This window comes from Barbus barbus (genome assembly GCF_936440315.1).
Source record: "Barbus barbus genome assembly, chromosome: 2".
Taxonomy (NCBI): Eukaryota; Metazoa; Chordata; class Actinopteri; order Cypriniformes; family Cyprinidae; genus Barbus; species Barbus barbus.
Genome location: NC_136730.1, coordinates 30,401,963 through 30,420,987, shown reverse-complemented (window position 1 = coordinate 30,420,987; position 19,025 = coordinate 30,401,963). Strand labels below are relative to the sequence as shown.

Here is a 19,025-nt window from a genome sequence, read left to right as displayed (position 1 = left end):
AATGAATCAGTTCACGGGTTGAAATGCACTCACAACAGTACGTTATTATACCTTTTTATCAACAAAAACACAACGCAGACTACACCGGTTACACATATGAAACTATGAAATATACTTCTGTAAGAGCGTGCAAAAAGTAAGGAATTAGTATGTTTATTGTTGCAAATGACTTGATTTTCGTGATGAATTACGGCTGCAACAAACTGAAGCGATTGTATTGAATTACAATAAACACGTGCATTAATCGAAAAACGTAGTAAATAGCGGTATGTGCCTAGTTTTGAGAACATTTAATGCCACATTGGCACCAAAAACCACGGAAAACGCAAAAGAATCACTGAATTGGTTTTGCTGTTCAAAAGAACCGAATTGCTGAAACGAATCGGACTGTCAGATACATAGCGAAACCACTTCCGGAAAAAGGTGGACGAGGTATGATATGAATTCACTGCTTTTTGTATACATGCTGATTAAATGAATTCCAATAACTACATTTATGTAATTTTTGTAGCTAACTTGGGATTCGGACGTTACGATATGTTGATAAACTGTGAAAATTAAATGCAGTTAGAGCTGCTGAAGGAAAACCAGCTTCAATGACGAGCGATATTCAGACAGAAGCTGCAGTAATCGAGTGATACTTGTCATTCTGCACATGCAGCTTCCACAGATCTGAGTAACAGTAATGTTACAGATAAATGTTTTACAGGTAGTGGTAGGATCTCTCCAGATGGCACACACAGAGAGGAGAGATGCTCCTGGGCTGCCTGATTTCTCCCTGCTCAAAAGACTGGCCAGAGACCAGCTCATCTTCCTGCTGGAACAGGTGACATGACCTCCCACTGTTTCTTTAAATTCTCCTGTTTCTTCAGAAAAGGACTTTGCATTTTGAATTTGTATTGTAAATGTCCACATGCATGTTTTGCAGTTGCCAGGGAAGAAGGATTTATTTATTGATGCAGATTTGATGAGCCCTCTTGATCGAATAGCAAATGTCACAATCCTGAAGGTATGAAGTCATGTAATACATTTTAGGAGAAAGTATTGGCAAGCTGTCTTTCTAAATGACTAGCATTTTAGATCTTCTTGAAATATTAGTAATATACAAATATGTATTCACACACTAATGATTCTACACCTGATTTCACCTTAAGCAACATGAAGTCGACAAACTTTACAAAGTTGAGCTCAAGCCAATTGTCAGCAGTTCAGACCAGTAAGTAAACTAGTAAGTTTTTATAAAAAACAAAAAACTGTAATTCCTCTGTAATATGTAGGCAACATATTCTCTCTTTTTGCAGGCTGTGCTTCCTGATACGTCCTCGAATTCAAACTGTGAAATGGATTTCAGGTATGGTTTGCTGTTACGTAGTGACTTATAACCTAGGAGGAAGTATAGTTTAATAGTTTGTCTTAATAATGTTTACAGATTTGGTTAATTCAGACAAAGTGGCTGGAAGATTCAGAAGATATAAGATCATATTTACCCCCCAAAAGGTAACTAGTGGTCTGGAAATGATGTTAAAATATGCAGCATTTTTATTTTGTTGTGTGATTTTTGATGTTGTGGCATTCTTAACAGTTTTATGCATGTGAGACGGTTTTGGAAGAGCAGGGAGTCTATGGAGGTAGGTTAAGTGTGTTAATGTTTCAATCTTTGGTCCTACGCCTCCTAATGCAGACATTAACTATGACGTTTTTTCTTAGATGTTACAACCGATGAGTGGAATTTCTACATTCTTCCTCTGGATGACGACATCCTCAGTTTAGAGCTGCCTGAATTCTTCAGAGATAACTTTCTGGTAATGCTGATTTGGATGCTACAGATCTTTAGTGCTGAAAAAAGCTTTCAATTTGGTATGTTTGATTAGTTTCAGTGAGATTTTGTTTTTACCTATTTTGAGAGCTATTTTTAGTATGTATTCTTGTTATCAAGAAGGAATGTTATTGATAAGTACACTTCAGTGTCATATGATTCTTAGGAAAGCATTAAAATATGGTGAATTTGATGTTGAAAAACATTTAATCTTATTTTAATGTTAAATATTTTTCTGAAAACTATGATATTATTTTTCAGTGTGAATAGAAAGTTGAAAAGAATATGTTATATGATCCATCAGGAGGGAGACCAGCGCTGGGTGACCACTGCAGGAAGTGCACTACATCTTTTACAGTCTGTCTATGGTTCCTTCACAAAGGTGTATGGGATTGGTAGATGTGCCAAGGTGAGGATTTGTAACAAAAACCTTTCCATCATCGATTTACAGATTTTGGTGGGTGAGAATCAAGGCAGTCTTTAATGTCATTTGTCTGTGTATGTAGATGGTGTATGAATCCTGGAGGGAGCTAATGGAGGACGGGGAACAGAGGACAAGACAACCTGAATTTGCAAAAGTATTTCTTATTGACAGAGGTCAGTTATTTCAAAAGAAAATACATTTACATTGAGATGCACTCTTACAGTTTTCGGAAAACGGTCTTTTTCTGTTGTAATAACAGCTTGCAAAATTTGTATTCTAATATTTTAGATGTGGACTTTGTTACTCCACTCTGCTCTCAAGTTGTTTATGAGGGATTGGTAGATGATATTTTCAGAATAAAATGTGGTAAGCAATTTTGTATTACAGGATCTTTGTGTCGTCATTTTTTAAATCATGTTTATGTCTATCTATAGAACGGGTTAATGTTCAAGTTCATCCTTTTTATGTCATTTTGATGTTGCTTCTAGGCAGTGTGGAATTTGGACCTGATGTCACTTCCTCTGACAAGAGCATCAAAGTGATGCTTAACTCTCAAGACAAAGTAAGAGTTACTTAGACTTTATTACATTGACAGTGGTTAGTAACTACTATTTTAAAAATGACCCTGCTGCTTGTTTAATTCATCAGGTGTATAGTGAAATAAGGAACGAGCATTTCTCCAATGTGTTTGGCTTTTTAAGTCAGAAGGCCAAAAATCTTCAAACAGCATATGATGTAAGTTCTTGCTACAGATGGCATGTTTCATAGCACGTTAGGATACATTTTAGCATATTCTCTGTGACAGCAATCAAAAGTATGTGATTTGGTAACAGAAACGGCGTGGGATGGACATCCAGCAGATGAAGGCATTTGTTGCAGATGAACTGAAAGGACTGAAACAGGAACATCGTCTTCTCAGTCTTCGTAAGTTGTGTATACACTACGGTTTAAAAGTTTGGGGTCAGCAAGGACAATTAATCAAAAGTGACAGCAATAACATGTGCATTGTTCTATTTTAAAAAATGCTGTTACTTTGTATTTTCAATTTATCAAACATCCTGACAATCATGGTATTGATTTTTGAGCATATTTTGATTTCTGAAGGATCAAGTGACACCGAAGACCGGAATACTAGTTGCTGAAAATTCAGCTTTGACAAAAATTATCAAATTTTATTTTAAATAGTAATAATATTTTTTAATATTACTGTTTTTACTGTACTTTTGAATAAATACAGAATTGGTGAGTGTAAGAAACATCCTTCAAATAATGAAAACAGTTTCTTAATAATAAATAAAAGAACATGATTTGTTCTTCCACTAGATATCGGTGCAAGTGAATCCATGATGAAGAAGAAAACCAAGCAAGATTTCCAGGAGTTGTTGAAGACTGAACATTGTAAGATGTCTTGATAAGTATGAGATCGTGCAAATCTGAAATATGAGTTCTACAACTCGACACTGTAATCTCACCCATTTCTATATTTTCTCCCCTCTTTCACATATATTAGCATTACTTGAAGGCTTTGAGATCCGTGAATGTATCACCAACATTGAAGAACATATCAACAGACAGGTATGAAAAAACAAACACTGTTATTGTTATAAGACACTGGTATGATAATGCTACGATAATTATAATGCTTAAGGAAACTCTGTCCATCAGGTGTCAATGATTGACAGTCTTAGACTCCTTTGCCTGTTGTCCATCACAGAAAATGGTGAGTCTAGATTCCATGTCTTAAGATGTTTATTTTCTGAACATCTGTTCAATAATGCATTTAATTCTCCCACAGGTCTTTTGTCCAAAGACTATAAATCTCTTAAAGCTCAGTACCTTCAGGTATGTTATGATCTGAAAGTTTACATTTATGAACTACTCATTTAAGTTTCATTAAGCCAGTTTATTTTATAAGAATGCCTTTAAAATGAGTGTTTAATTGGATGGTCTTAAATTACTGAAATGTTTTTTGAGATTATGTCCTCTGTGATACCATATGTTGGCTCTTGTTCAGAGTTATGGTATAGAGCACCTGCTGACGTTTGCAAACCTGAAGCAGCTTGGTTTGCTGGAAGAACAGCAAGCTGGAGAAACACTGACAGCCATGGAGAGTAAAGTGGGCAAACTTGTCACTGACAAGACTGTAGGTGAGAATGTGGACAAGTGCAATCTCTCATTCTCTCTCTCTCTTCCTCTCACACTTTCATATTTATTACATTGAATACAATATACATATACATGCACTGGGGAGTTTCCTATGTTTCCATTCAGGGAAGCTGACAGATGCCTTTTCCTCACTGGCTAAGAAGAGCAATTTTCGAGCTCTAAGTAAAAGACTAACTCTGGTTAGCTAACATATATGCATATATATATTAAAAAAAAGAAAAAAAAAATAGATATTGTTTAAAATGATGATATTTACTTCATGATCATCTAATCTACACATACAGGTACCAAAGTCTGGTGAGGAATATGATCTTCGTGTTCCGCGAGACATGGCATATGTTTTCAGTGGTGCTTATATTCCTCTGAGCTGCAAACTGATCGAGCAGGTTAGCTTTCAAAGAAGGCTTTGGCTACGTAGCATTTATTTTTTCTCGTTCTTGCTAAACAATATTTTAAAGGATTTGCTTCTGGCCTGTGCTGTCCGCAGGTGTTGGAGAGAGATGGTTGGACAGGTCTGGAGGAGGTTACTCGCATGCTGAATGGACAGGAATTTGCTGTAACAGGTTTGAACAAAGAATATGTTTGTATAAAGCTGTTTGTAAGCTGAGTAACATAATATGATGGTGTAGTATTTCAGAATATATTCATAAGTATTTAGAATTTGTAACAAACATTTTTGTCAGTTTTCTTATGCTTAGAAAATTATTATCATCATTATTATTATTAATAATAATATTTTTTTTATTTTTTTTTTGCTGTCAAGCCTACATTTTCCCCTCTTTTGTCCTGTTTTTGTTTCAGGTGGCAGTAGTAGTTCAGATGCCAGGAACAAAACTGATTCTCAAAGGATTGTTCTAGTGATGTTTCTTGGTGGCTGCACCTACTCTGAGATCTCTGCACTCCGGTTCCTTGGCAAGGAAAGAGGTAAAATATTCTACAATGTGTTTGTGTTTTTATTGATACTTATTACGTAAAACAAATGCAATATATGGTTCATATAAAATTGTCCATTTGAAAGGTTGCAGATTCATAGTGGTCACTACAGCCATCACAAACAGTGCACGGCTTCTGGAAGCATTACTGGATAACAATGCTTGAGTCTGAGGAACATTCCACGAGAGGACACTTTATGATCAATTCCAGGAGAGGGAAAAAAGACAGAATATGCCATAATTATCCCTGAAATCTGTATCATCCCAAAACAAATGTACTGTGAGTGGGGATGTCAAAAAGATGTGATTATTCTTAAAGGGATAGTTGACCCAAAAAGGAAAATTCTACCATCATTTACCCACCCTCGTGTGTTTCAAACCTGCTTGACTGTCTTTCTTTTGCAGAACCTAAAAAAAGATATTTTGAAGAATGTTTGTAACCCAACAGTTTAGGTGACCATTGACCATTTATTGTATGGGGGATGAAACACTGAAATGTTTCTCAAAATATTTTATTTTATTTTTCAAAGAAGAAAGAAAGTCATGCATGTCAGGAACGACATGAGGGTGAGTATGTTAGGAGAGGATTGTAATTTTCAGGTGAACTGTCTTTTTAATTGTCTACGCAGGTGTCATCTGAATTTATGAATGAAGAATTGGGATACAAAACTGCACTTTGTAAAAATGTTTTATACACTTTCTTCTGAGTTTGCCATGCATGTAATAACTGATTCAAGACTGATCAATAAAACAGTTAGTGGTGTCAGCTGTCTTTAAGCTCCAGTCAATTGAGTGAAACACAGTGAAATGGCCCAGTGGTCTAGTTTATATGTTCAAGTGAAATTAGTTAATTTTTTAAATGAACAACAATGCTGCATGGCATTGTTCATTCTTCAATTGGGGTGGCAAATGAGAGGCAGAATTGGTAAAATTGTTTGTTTTTTTCTAAAAAAATTATATTGCTATGCATTTAAAATTAGTTTAGTATGCTATATTCATTCAAATGAAAGCTTAAGAACATTTTGATTTTTAAATAATTTCAATCAAACACTGGTGACACAGCCACTTATGTCTATGTCATTTTGAAGTACTAACACCACAGACTTTATATGGCAAGTTACTATAGGCTCTGTGGTGTTACCAGAAAAGACAGTAACACCACAGACAAATCGGCCTAAATCCAGACTTTTCTAAAATGGAGGCTGCCATCATGATGATTTCAAGATCAGGGGACATTTTGGAAATATTAATAAGTATGTATTTATCAAAATTTTGATAAAAATATGTCAAATCTGCAAATTATCAGCATAATACCACAGACACTAATAAAGTGCGGCACATGAAATTGTCAGAAATTTAGCTAAACTTAAGAAAATTTATAAGAAAGATGCACCCCTCAGATCAACCAGCACCTGCAGTGACCTTTACACACAGGAAGTAGTCCAAATAGATTTCCCCCTTTTCATAAAGGGGCAAAATCCATTGTGGTAACACCACAGACATAAATTTGGGGGACACAACTTTTTTCTTATAACAAAATATGTATTTTTTTTTTAAACAGCTTAATAAAATTGTACATGTTAAAATCTATATTCACATTATAACCCTTTATTTGTGTTAAAAATGTTATATTGTTGCAATTGCATTCCATGATACCACTCTAAGGTATGGCGGGAACATGCATATTTTGTTACAAATGACTCAAATATGTATTTTAAAACAAAAATGTAACTATTAATGGTGCACAAATTGTGTTTACCCTACAGAATACAAACATGCAAACATTTTATAATTGATTGGTATTTAAAGTTTATTTCAACTGTTGTAAAGGAGAGGGACACCACTTGCCACCGCAATTGAAGAATGACCCGCATACAATACGCACACAAATATGTGACCCTGTACCTCAAAACCAGTCTTAAGTCGCACTGGTATATTTGTAGCAATAGCCAACAATACATTGTATGGGTAAAAATGATTGATTTTTCTTTTATACCAAAAATTATTAAGAGATTAAGTAAAGCTCATGTTCCATGAAGATATTTTGTAAATTTCCCACAGTAATTATATCAGAACCTATTTTTTGATTAGTCATGCATTGCTAAAAACTTCATTTTGACCACTTTAAAGTCAATTTTCTTATTTATTTTTTTTATTTATTATTATTTTCATATAGTTGTATCTCAGACAAATATTGTCTTGTCCTCCTAACAAATCCTAACTGGTTTTGTGGTACAGGGTCTCACATGTACACTTTGTTATGAGACCTATTAGATATGTTTAATATTATCTATTATCTAACATAAATTCAACCTAGCATGAAAAGCAGCTAGTTTTAAACACAAATGTCGGTATGGAAAAAGCTAACAGAAAAATATGCAAAATAATATAGACATTAAACATAAATAGTGCAATAAACAGATACAAAATACATTTCTTAATAAATAAATGGTAAAATAGACCATTGTTATTGCTGCACAATTATTTATTTGTTGCTATACATTAGCATGGTATCAGCAGCGGCTCGCCCATAGAGGGCGCTGGGGCGCCGACCTCCCTGCCAGTTTTTGATTTTTATTTATTTTTTTATTTAATAATAAGAAGTTTTTAATAATCTCTCATTTTGAAAAATGATCTGTGTTAATGACATGCTATTAATGGTTTTACTTTAGAATGTGTTTAGAACTCTCCAGAATGATATTTGCATTCACTTCATGTTGGTGTAGTAGTAGCCAATAGGCTGTCTTCATATATTGGAGAGAGAATTGTGTCTTTATTACATGCGCGAAAATAAATGATCCGAGAGAAAAAAAAAAGTTTGAGAGAAAAAGTTATCACACTGATATCAAAAAAGCATTTAATGAGAGAAAAAAAAATATTTGAGAGAAAAGGTTTTCATACCAATAGCAAAAAATAATAATATTTGAGACTAAAAAAAGTTTTGAGAGAAAGTATTTTCTCATAGAAAATAAAAAAAATATACATTTGAATTTTTTTTCATTATTTCTGAGAAATAAAATCTCTCTCAAAATACTTTGAAAAAAACTCTCAAATATATATTTTTTGCTATCAGTGTGAAATCATTTTCTCTAAAAAAAAAGTGTTTTTCTCAAAACGCTTTTCTTTGCTCTCGATGCAATTTCTTGCTCTCGTGTCAGATTTTGCTTTCACTGTGAGAATTGTGTCATGGGCGGGGCCACGTTCCTATTGGCCAGTCGGGTGAGCATCGTCTTGTCTTGGGAGTCGAACTGAATCATTACACCATTGCTCGGTTCACCTGCATGATACCGCCTGGCCTTAATTATCGCAGGCGATACGTCTGTGATAATGAAGGGGAAAGTGCCCCGGTTGTCAGTGAACTAACGTTACGAAGCTAGTGAAAACTTCACTTACAGTGAAACTATCTAAATCAAAACATTCATTTGGCATTTGATTTAAAAATAGTGTATAAACCAGGTGAGTTTGGAAGTTTACCTAGCATGATGGCTGGTTAGCTTTACTAGCGATTAGCAAGCAAATAATATAATACACATTCATTCCTGAATATGAGTGCTATTTTTTAATGTTTAATCTTCAGTGATGCTGAACTTGCTAAGCCAGCTGTGTGTCATCATCTTACTCAAACATTGGAGTGTCCGTGCTCCACTAAACTAGCCATAAGGCAGAGGCGGTATCATGCAGGTGAACCGAGCAATGGTGTAATGATTCAGTTCGACTCCCAAGACAAGACGATGCTCACCCGACTGGCCAATAGGAACGTGGCCCCGCCCATGACACAATTCTCACAGTGAAAGCAAAATCTGACACGAGAGCAAGAAATTGCATCGAGAGCAAAGAAAAGCGTTTTGAGAAAAACACTTTTTTTTTTAGAGAAAATGATTTCACACTGATAGCAAAAAATATATATTTGAGAGTTTTTTTCAAAGTATTTTGAGAGAGATTTTATTTCTCAGAAATAATGAAAAAAAATTCAAATGTATATTTTTTTATGTTCTATGAGAAAATACTTTCTCTCAAAACTTTTTTTAGTCTCAAATATTATTATTTTTTGCTATTGGTATGAAAACTTTTTCTCTCAAATATTTTTTTTTCTCTCATGAAATGCTTTTTTGCTATCAGTGTGATAACTTTTTCTCTCAAACTTTTTTTTTTCTCTCGGATCATTTATTTTCGCGCATGTAATAAAGACAAGGGCGCCAGTTCGCTCAGCCCTACAGTGCTGGAATTTAAGCCAATGGTTCCCCTGTTGCTATGCAAAAAAGTTTATATTTTGCCAATCATCGTCGTCGAATTTTATGGTTTGGGGGCGCTGAAAATATCGCCCCTAGTACCAAGATTAGAGCAGTGCACCTGCTGCGCGGGACAGAGTGCGAGTGCAGTATGGCAGCGCCGGCGACGTCGAGTAGCATTAATGTAAATAAAAAAAAGAAAGAATTCTTAATTCAGATATTTTTGTTTAAAAACATTTTTTGTAAATTGTACTGATTTTAAATGGTTAACTTTTAAGGAATTAATTAGATTAATTATTACTCAATTCTAATTTGTTAAATGTATTTAATAATATTGCTTGTAATCTGTTGCCACAATTTTGAGTGAATATAGCGTATTCATTTTTATGCTGTCATTCTCTCACTCACTCAGTCTCTCTCTCTCACTCACAGTCACACACCACGTTTCACACACATTTGCCATTAAAATAGTGATCTCAATAGGAATGTAACTGTATGTTTGCTTTGCTTTGTTTTGTTTCGAAGTTCTGAGCTGGATTACTGTGTTTCATACTAGCTAAAATGTTAAAATAATTTTTCTTCTCATACTTGGTGTTCTTCAAGAATGTTGTCCCACCCTTTCTTTGAGAGCCTTCTCTCTTTCTCTAGTATCAACACAGACTGTTATCCATTATCCAATTTGTCTACAGTGAACTTTAAAGATATGTAGTCTACAGCTGGGGATTGATTAAAGAACTAGATTGTTGTATTTCCTATAATAATTTATCGTTATGCGTTTGCACTTTTTCTATCTGGACATAATAAACATGCAACTTGTTCATTATCATTATCATTACCTGTGAAACTGTGATTTCTACATGGCAGTTCAAATAATATTGTCTTTTTAGACCATTGGTATTGACTGGTTTGAGTTATTTTATTGGTATAAGCAAGGGACATGGGTGGCCTAAAATGCACCAGAATGCAGGAAATCACATCTATGAAATTAAAATTTTTCCCCCAGACCCCCCCGCACAAACAGCCCCACCTAAAATATTTTTCACCAGCCGCCACTGCATGGTATATTACTCCTGGAAAAAAAATCAGGAGTGGTCGTTTAAAAATGTTTCTGAGGTCAAGTCTGTTTGACATCCCCACGCATGCGCAGGAAAACTTCAACCAGCCAATCAGAGGAGCGGCGCTGTTTTGACGCATGTTTTGAATCAGACAGAAACGGTTACGCGCACGATCGGAGTGCGAAGACTGTGCAGTGAAATATTCCTTTATAAAACACAAATAAACAGCGAAGAGCCTTGTCTTGGGGCGAGGATGAGGAAGAGGTGAGTATGTTTGCTGATATGTCATAATTTTGGGTGTGTTTATCCACGAATGCGGAGACAGAGATTTAAGCAGGTGTGTTATTTGATCAAAATTGTTGTAACGTTAACTTAGCTTGTTTTGAATTTGATAACATTAGCATTGCATTTTAATCCACACCTGCGATCATTACATGTCTGAGATACTGAGTTAACTTACTGCTATTGACAGATAGCAAGTGTTTTCAGCTCATTAAACTCCAGCTTGTATGAGTGAGTGGGTTGTAAGTTATAATGTCATAGCAAACATTTTATATAACGGTGCTTTGCTCAGTTGTGCATTCAATGAATGAATATATGAAAACGTTTCTTCGCATTTCTAAACACCCGAATGTGCAGTAGATAATAATGTAGTAACTTCTGTTAATGTTATTAATGAACGTAATCACGTTAGATGTTTATCGACAATGTGTTTTCTATACTTTCTCTCAATAATTTTAGTGAGGTGATTGCTGCAGAATCGGTGGCATGTCTGAATAAAGCTCTCTGCCATCTAAAGGACATCTGGGAGGAAATTGGCATCCCTGAGGATCAGCGATTAGAAAGGACAAATGTGGTTAAGAATCATGTCAAAGTGAGCGTTGAGTGTACTTGAGCAACATCTGATGAATCCTAAGAAAGTGTGTTTTCAGTGATAAACTAACAAAACATGTACTTTAGGGTCTTCTGGACATGATGATTGCCGAGGAAGAGAGTCTGCGGAAACGTCTGACGACCAGTATTGAGAAATGTCAAAATGAGATGAGTAAATTGTGTTTGGAACTGCAGCTTCCCCCATTTCAGGTAAGTATTTACACTGGATGCAACAAACTTTAGATAACTCCACAAAATGTTAAAGCAGCACAACTTTTTTCAACATGGATAAAAACAGAAATGTTTCTTGAGCACCAAATCAGCATATGTGACCACAAAACCAGTCTTAAGTGTCAATTTTTCGAAATTGAGATTTATAGATCACCTGAAAGCTGAATAAATAAGCTTTCCATTGATGTATGGTTTGTTAGGAGATCGATATAACTATTTGAAAATCTAAAATCTGAGGGTGCAAAAAAATCAAAATATTGAGAAAATCGCCTTTAAAGTTGTCCAAATGAAGTTCTTAGCAATGCATATTACTAATCAAAAATTAAGTTTTGATATATTTACAGTAAGAAATTTACAAATATCTTCATGGAACATGATCTTTACTTCATATCCTAATGATTTTTGGCTTAAATTTTTTTTTTTTTTTAATTTTGACCCATACAATGTATTTTTGGCTATTGCTACAAATATACCCCAGCGACTTAAGACTGGTTTTGTGGTCCAGGGTCACATATAAGAATGATTTCTGAAGGATCATGTGACACTGAAGACTGGAGTAATGGTTGTTGAAGATTCAGATTTGTCATCACAGGAATAAATTACATTTCAAAATTTAAATAGAAAGAAGTACTTTTAAATGATAGATTATTTCACAATATAACAATGGCTTCATAGCTAAAACTAAAAGCCAAATAACTCCATTTTTGATTGCATGGGGTCCCTCCAGAATGTAAGAAACATCATTTTTTGTGGTTCTGTTTCAAAATCATTTTAGGAGGACAGAAGTAGCACTATGCTACAGCAGGAAAAAGACCTCCGGATACATCTTGAAGTGATGTTAAAGGAGAAAAATCAGAGAATGCAAGTGCTCAAAGCATTAACTGAGCAGGATCAGGATCTCTGTGACCTCCTCTGCTTCCAGCTGTTTTCTATCTCTGCTGATTCTGTTCCGTCCCTGGAACAGCTGGAGAAATTCCGTCAACACATCTCCTCTCTAACTGCTGAGAAAGTATGATAATACATCTTTGTTTTAAATACTACACTCTTATAAACGTTCCAGTCATTTATTAAAGCATTGTGTTCAGTTTGATAAACAGTGTTTTATATACATATTTAAAGGAACGCAGACATAAGGAATTTGTCACATTGAAGAAGAAAATAATACTTTGCATGGACGATCTGGATCAGTTGCCTGAGACTAGTTTTGAAAAGGATGTCGTATGTGAAGATGAAGAGAGTTTTTGCTTGTCTACAGAAAACATTGATTCACTCAAGGTCCTCCTTCACCAGGTACAACATAAGCTGAATCTGATATACTATAAACATTGTTAAGCAGTAGTTGTATAATACAGTATTTATCATTTCAGTTGGAGAGCAGAAAGGCAGAGAATGAACGTGTCTGTGGCTCTTATCGGGAGAAGATCCATGAACTATGGGAAAGGTTGCAGATTCCACAGGAAGAGCGTGATGCAATTTCTGAATACATGACCTTGTCAAAGAAAAGAAATATGGAAGCTGTTAGTAACCTTTTGACAATTTGCTTCTGTGAAAAAAATATTTTAAACCTGTTTTTCTGCCCTTACCTCAATTATACATCGTTGCATGAATTAATGCTTCCAAATGTCCAATCATTGTATTGAACACAGATGATTCAATTGTTATGTCCTCTGCTGTCAGTTACAAGCTGAGGTCAAACGTCTTGAGGAACTGAAGCTTAAAAATATGCAGAATGTTACTGAGGCCATTCGGAACGAGATTGCGGTCTTCTGGGATAAGTGCTTTTATAGCACTGACCAACGGAAAGCTTTTGTGCCCTATTATGATGGTGAGTTGTCATTTTTCTGAATTTACACTGTTGAATGTCTTGTAATGAAATAAAGGTGTAAAGGTTTTTTCTTCTCTCAGATGATTTCAGTGAGGAACTCCTGAGCTTGCATGATGCAGAAATAGTGCGGCTTAAACAGTATTATGAGGATCATAAAGATCTTTTTGAAGGTGTTCACAAATGGGAGGAAGGCTGGAGACTTTTCTTAGAGCTTGAAGTAAGTTGAACTGACTGAAAATATTTATCATATATTTTTGCATCACATAACACTGTACGTTTTGTGGTAGGAAAAAGCCAAAGATCCATCCAGATTCACCAACAGAGGGGGAAACCTTCTAAAGGAGGAGAAACAGCGGGCTGATCTGGTCAAAGGTCTCCCCAAGGTAATTATGACAAATGACATGTGTATATATACGCTACCATACAGAAGTTTTGGGGGAGTGAGATGTTTTTAAAATAAATAAGTTCATATGTTAATTCAGCAAGGATTCCTTACATTGTTTAAAATAATTCTAATTCAAATAAATTATGTTCTTTAGAACTTTTAACAAAGAATCCTGAAAAAATGAATATGGCTTCTACAAAAATATTAAGCAGCACAACTGTTTTCAACATTGATTATAACAGAAATGTTTCTTGTGCAGCAAATTAGAATGATTTCTGAAGGATCAATGAGGACTGGAGTAATTGTTGTTGAAAATTCAACTTTATATTTAATTTAGCTGTAATTTAATAGGTCATTTAATAGGAATTAAATATATTCAAATAAAAACAGCTACTTTTAAATTTAATATAATATCTCACAATATTACTGTTTGACTGTATTTTTGATCAAATTACTGCAGTCTTGGTGACTTTATAAACTTTGCCAACCTCTAACTTTTGAACAGTAGTATATTATGTTAGAAGGTTAGCCAGTAGTAATTGAGTCTCTCTCATTTAGCTTGAGAAGAAGCTGAAGGCTGAGATTGAACAGTGGGAACATGGACAGAACAGAGAATTCCAGGTCAATGGTCAGAAGTTCATGCAGTTTGTTACTGATCAATGGGAGACGTACCGGATGGACAAAGAGCGGGAAAAACAGGACCGGGTATGTATTTCACTTTAATGGGCATAGGAATATACCTGTACTCCATAGCTGTGAATTAGAATTCTGATTTTATACATTAACCCAAATTTGCTGAGTAGTTTGTATTTATGAATTATGCATTACTAGAGAATTACCAGTTGAAACCATGAAGATTTAATATTGATACCTTTTAATAATACAATAACCGTCGTGCAGCAACTAAAGAAGAGCAAGCAGACAGAGGAGGACATGGTCTATGGCACTGTGATCCGGACACCGACTAAACGAAGATTTCTGGGCAGCACAACACCTTGTAAAGCTCGAAAGGCAAGTACAAGAGGATTTTGTTTCCTGATGAAGACAGCAGAATTAAAGTCAATGTGAAACCCTGTTCACAGCCCTTTTTACATGTAATGTGTCATATTTCTGAGTGAAAAAGAGTATTGCAATATAAAACATGCAAGGCAGGAGACTTGTTTTTATCCATTGGAAATTGATTGGCTTGTGAACAGTGGTGGTTCATGTTGGTTTTATTCACATAACACACCTTAATGCACACATTTGTTTTTACATTTTGAATGAATGCATGGCTGTTTCAGTATTAACTCTTTGGCTTTTTCTCAGTTAAACGCTACCTCCAGTACTGGCACTTCTAACAGCACTATCCGATCGGTCTTTGGTGGTACTGTCTGTCATTCTCCTATATCGCGTCCTCCGATTTCAGCAAGCAAGGTCAGTGCACGGCCATAACAACACCATTGTTCTCAAGCTTTTAATGAACTAATTTGCCCAATTCTTTACTGATTAACAAAGTTAATGTGTTACTCCTTTCCTTACACGTCTTTTTTCAAAGCAGGGTAATGTGAAGACTCCAGGCCATGGCAAACCTCCTCATCAAGGTTTGCTAGAACGCAATAAGGAAAATATCTGTCATCTTACGGGTGGCATGGCTGGGATGACAAAGGTACCAGCTAGTCCACAGCGTAACTTCAGCATTAACTCTGTCGCAAGCACCTATTCAGAATTTCAGGTAAACTTGTCTTCATCTTCTCCATCAGTAAGTCACAGTCTGGTCAAAGAGAGCAAGAGCTTGAACTGAATTGTGTTTTAAAGGAATAGCCCAAAAAATTACTATTTGCTGAAAATGTACTCGCCCTCAGGCCATCCAAGATGTAGATGACTTTGTTTCTTTATCAGAACAGATTTGGGAAAAAAAATTGTATTACATCACTTGCTCACCAGTGGATCCTCTGCAGTGAATGGGTGCCGCCAGAATGAGAGTCCAAACAGCTGATAAAAACATCACAATAAACCACAAGTAATCCACATGACTACAGTCCATCAATTAATTTCTTGAAAAAACTGTGATAAATCCATCATTAAGATGTTTTAAACTCCTCTATCCATAATATTGCTTTCTCCAGTTAAAAAGTAATCTTGTCTGAATCAGGAGAGAAATGTGCACTCTTTACAAGAGACAACAGTCTCGTATCTGTGGATTTTGATGTGAGAGGACAACAGGGGATGGACTTGAGGAAGCATTATTATGCAATATGGACTTGCATTTTGGCTAGACATGACAGTTTAAAGTTAAACTGTGTTAATGTTTTTTTTTTTACAAACATGCAGCTTTTCACTTCACAAGATGTTAATTAATGGACTGGATTTGTGTGGATTCCTTGTGGATTATTGTGATGTTATTATCAGCTGTTTGGACTCTCATTCTGATGGCACCCATTCACTGCAGAGGATCCATTGCTGGGCAAGTATGTAATACTAAATTTCTCCAAATCTGTTCCCATGAAGAAACAAATTAATCTACATCATGGATGGCATAGGAGTGAATGAATTTTCAGCTAAGTTTCATTTTTTGTAGTGAACTATAAATGCATGTAGTATATAAATGCCTATTTAAAAAAATGATGATACTGGCATAATGTTATGCTAATAAAAACGTTGTCAAGCCTGAATCCATATAATCAAGATTTGTTAGAGATTTATTTCCAAACATCCAAAATTTTGCCTATTTAACTGTAAACTGTTGCTAACACTGTTTTATGTTGTACTGTATAATAAAAGTAACCCTTTTATATATTTAACTAAACACTTTTATAAAGTATGTAGGGACAATATGCAGTCAGATGGTAATTATTGATAACCACCTATGGGTTGGTCAAGAATGACAGGGTCCTGTATTACCCTAAAGGGGTTTATTTTGCAGTAATGTTTGGATGACTGTACATTGTTAATTGAATACTGTACTTAATAAATTATATCTAATATATTTTATCTAGGACATGTTCCATATGATATAATTTTATACAAACAAATAAGGTTTTCATAGACCTCTGAAGGCATTTGGGATGCATGTGTAAGATCTGATTAGTTGTGCTTTTATACATCCTCTTGGCCTCTCTTTGAATTGGACTGTTTTTCTTCCTAATCCACACTTCTACCCAATCTCTATTTATTTACAACTCAGTTAATGCCTGACTGCCGTTATCTGTCACTCTGTCTTTATTATTTTTAGGCTGTAAATATATCCAGCATATATTATGAATAACCTCATTTTATGTCAGTGTTCAGGTACATATTTTCATGTCACAATGTCTCTGAATCTGTGATTTTCTTGTTACAGCGAGACCTCTCCAAGTCATCTAAATCAAAACACGTACCTGAAATCCTGAACTCAACCATCATTCAGCTTTAACTCTACTGCATGCAACACTTTGTGCTATTAGGACTGGGATCTTTAGATGATGGCTGATGGGTTCTTGTTCTTTATAGTTTTAGCTATGCATTTTATATGTAAATTAAGGTAATATATATTTAAATGTCTCTTTGTGGGATTCTACATGTATGTTCACTTTAACACTAGGACAAGCACTACTGTATAGGTACTTGTAATGTAACAAATGAATGTGCATTGGAATGTTACAACTGCTCAGCTGTTCCTAACAAATTAAGACTTTTTTAAAAAATTTAGTTTTAGTTATTTCTCATTATATTGTCAATCACATGTTGTTTTTGAATGTTTTGCACAATGTAAAAATAAAAACTTCATTGCATTCTTTATTATATTGTACAATTCACTTTATTACAGTTCACTTTTGAACATTCTGTGAGTCCTGTCATTATTTTAGTCAAACTATTTCTACTGTTCCTAATATCTAAGATGTTAGAATCATGATTTGTGTTTTATTCCAAAGAGGTTTGTGTATAATTTATGGATTTAAGCAGTTATATTCCTCAAGCATGTAAATTCACATCCAGCTGTTGCTATTATTTAGCAACTGAAATAAATGAATAAAAATAACGGGTTAATTTATAGAACAGAGAATAATAATGGAGCCACTATAATAGAAGGTTTTAGTCTTGCTATGACTTCTGTATTCTACATATCTTTGTTTTTGAGCAGAAAACTGATCAGTTGGAAAAATCATGGTTACTAATAAAAATATAAAAAAAATAAGATTTTAAGTCTTAAACTGCACCTAGATATTAAGCAACCCACAGAAATTCTAATAGTTTCCACTGCAAATACCATTACAAAAACCATCAACTTTTAACTAGAAAAACCATTAAAAATGGGGACATATTCCATTAGGATCTAGTGGTTTTAACAAGCCATAAATAGAAGACGACCAATTACCAGTAGAAACCCACAGGGTCCATTACAGTTTCCATTAAAACCAATACAAATTCCATTATAACCAGTAAAACCATTACAAATTCAGTTTGTATTGTTTTTTGTTGTTGTTTTGTAGGCTGCATTTATAGAAGTAAAAAAAGCTGTTAAAAACCTGAAAAAAAAAAGTTTACAAAACTGCAATTATTTGGAAAACATTAATTCGTTTCACATATTTCAGTTATAAACAGTCTCATGTAATATCGGATATATAAATGCAAATTTACAAATATAAACCCCAACTTTGTATTGCTAAGTCAATTTAGTTGGTAGGTTATATTACATTGTGGGCATTGTGAAGAAGACGTGACATACGGCCAAGTATGGTGACCCATACTCGGAATTCATGCTCTGCATTTAACCCATCCAACGTGCGCACACACAGCAGTGAACACACACACACAGCAGTGAACACACACACACACCGTGAACACACACCCGGAGCAGTGGGCAGCCATTTATGCTGCGGCGCCCGGGGAGCAGTTGGGGGTTCGGTGCCTTGCTCAAGGGCACCTCAGTCGTGGTATTGAGAGTGGAGAGAGCGCTGGACATTCACTCCCCCCACCTACAATCCCTGTCGGCCCGAGACTCGAACCCGCAACCTTTGGATTACCAGTCCGACTCTAACCATTAGGCCACGACTTCCCGTATTGTTGTATTTAATGCCTCCAAAATGTGTGTTATTGAGTTGTACATATAATTATATACTAGGCATTT

General features: G+C 35.1%; 2 protein-coding genes across 5 annotated transcripts; both read left to right on the top strand.

Moving 5' to 3' along the window:
- Positions 1 to 8: 8 nt before the first annotated feature.
- On the top strand, positions 9 to 6,110 carry vps33b (VPS33B late endosome and lysosome associated). Its single transcript, XM_079432571.1, has 24 exons — positions 9 to 432; positions 710 to 826; positions 929 to 1,009; positions 1,155 to 1,216; positions 1,302 to 1,351; positions 1,430 to 1,497; positions 1,583 to 1,628; positions 1,708 to 1,802; positions 2,121 to 2,225; positions 2,323 to 2,413; positions 2,529 to 2,606; positions 2,729 to 2,802; positions 2,889 to 2,975; positions 3,074 to 3,164; positions 3,564 to 3,638; positions 3,751 to 3,815; positions 3,906 to 3,960; positions 4,036 to 4,082; positions 4,255 to 4,387; positions 4,512 to 4,585; positions 4,691 to 4,792; positions 4,894 to 4,969; positions 5,208 to 5,330; positions 5,425 to 6,110. Exons 2-24 carry the CDS (start codon positions 731 to 733, stop codon positions 5,502 to 5,504), a joined length of 1,854 nt encoding a protein of 617 aa, XP_079288697.1. The 5' UTR covers positions 9 to 432; positions 710 to 730; the 3' UTR covers positions 5,505 to 6,110.
- Positions 6,111 to 10,765: 4,655 nt separating this feature from the next.
- Positions 10,766 to 17,740, top strand: prc1b (protein regulator of cytokinesis 1b). Of its 4 annotated transcripts, XR_013785270.1 has the most exons (16): positions 10,766 to 10,886; positions 11,364 to 11,496; positions 11,583 to 11,705; positions 12,502 to 12,735; positions 12,846 to 13,016; positions 13,094 to 13,243; positions 13,404 to 13,551; positions 13,632 to 13,768; positions 13,839 to 13,934; positions 14,495 to 14,641; positions 14,837 to 14,947; positions 15,245 to 15,352; positions 15,477 to 15,650; positions 15,823 to 15,938; positions 16,250 to 16,386; positions 17,259 to 17,733. XR_013785270.1 is itself a non-coding variant. In XM_079437362.1 (15 exons), exons 1-15 carry the CDS (start codon positions 10,876 to 10,878, stop codon positions 17,305 to 17,307), a joined length of 1,848 nt encoding a protein of 615 aa, XP_079293488.1. In that variant the 5' UTR covers positions 10,778 to 10,875; the 3' UTR covers positions 17,308 to 17,738. The 4 variants fall into 4 exon arrangements, 2 of the variants coding, with proteins under 2 accessions (XP_079293488.1, XP_079293489.1); XR_013785271.1 differs by having other exon boundaries at positions 10,778 to 10,886; positions 15,474 to 15,650; positions 15,823 to 16,386; XM_079437362.1 differs by lacking the exon at positions 16,250 to 16,386 and having other exon boundaries at positions 10,778 to 10,886; positions 15,474 to 15,650; positions 15,823 to 15,875; positions 17,259 to 17,738.
- The last annotated feature ends 1,285 nt before the right edge of the window (positions 17,741 to 19,025 follow it).

Coding starts and splice junctions, on each gene's coding strand:
- vps33b (XM_079432571.1), top strand. CDS start 731: ATGGCACACACAGAGAGGAGAGATGCTCCTGGGCTGCCTGATTTCTCC. Junction 3,165..3,563: donor ACATCGTCTTCTCAGTCTTC/GTAAGTTGTGTA, acceptor TTCTTCCACTAG/ATATCGGTGCAAGTGAATCC. Junction 4,793..4,893: donor GCTGCAAACTGATCGAGCAG/GTTAGCTTTCAA, acceptor TGCTGTCCGCAG/GTGTTGGAGAGAGATGGTTG.
- prc1b (XM_079437362.1), top strand. Junction 13,769..13,838: donor GACTTTTCTTAGAGCTTGAA/GTAAGTTGAACT, acceptor GTTTTGTGGTAG/GAAAAAGCCAAAGATCCATC. Junction 14,642..14,836: donor AGCGGGAAAAACAGGACCGG/GTATGTATTTCA, acceptor ACCGTCGTGCAG/CAACTAAAGAAGAGCAAGCA.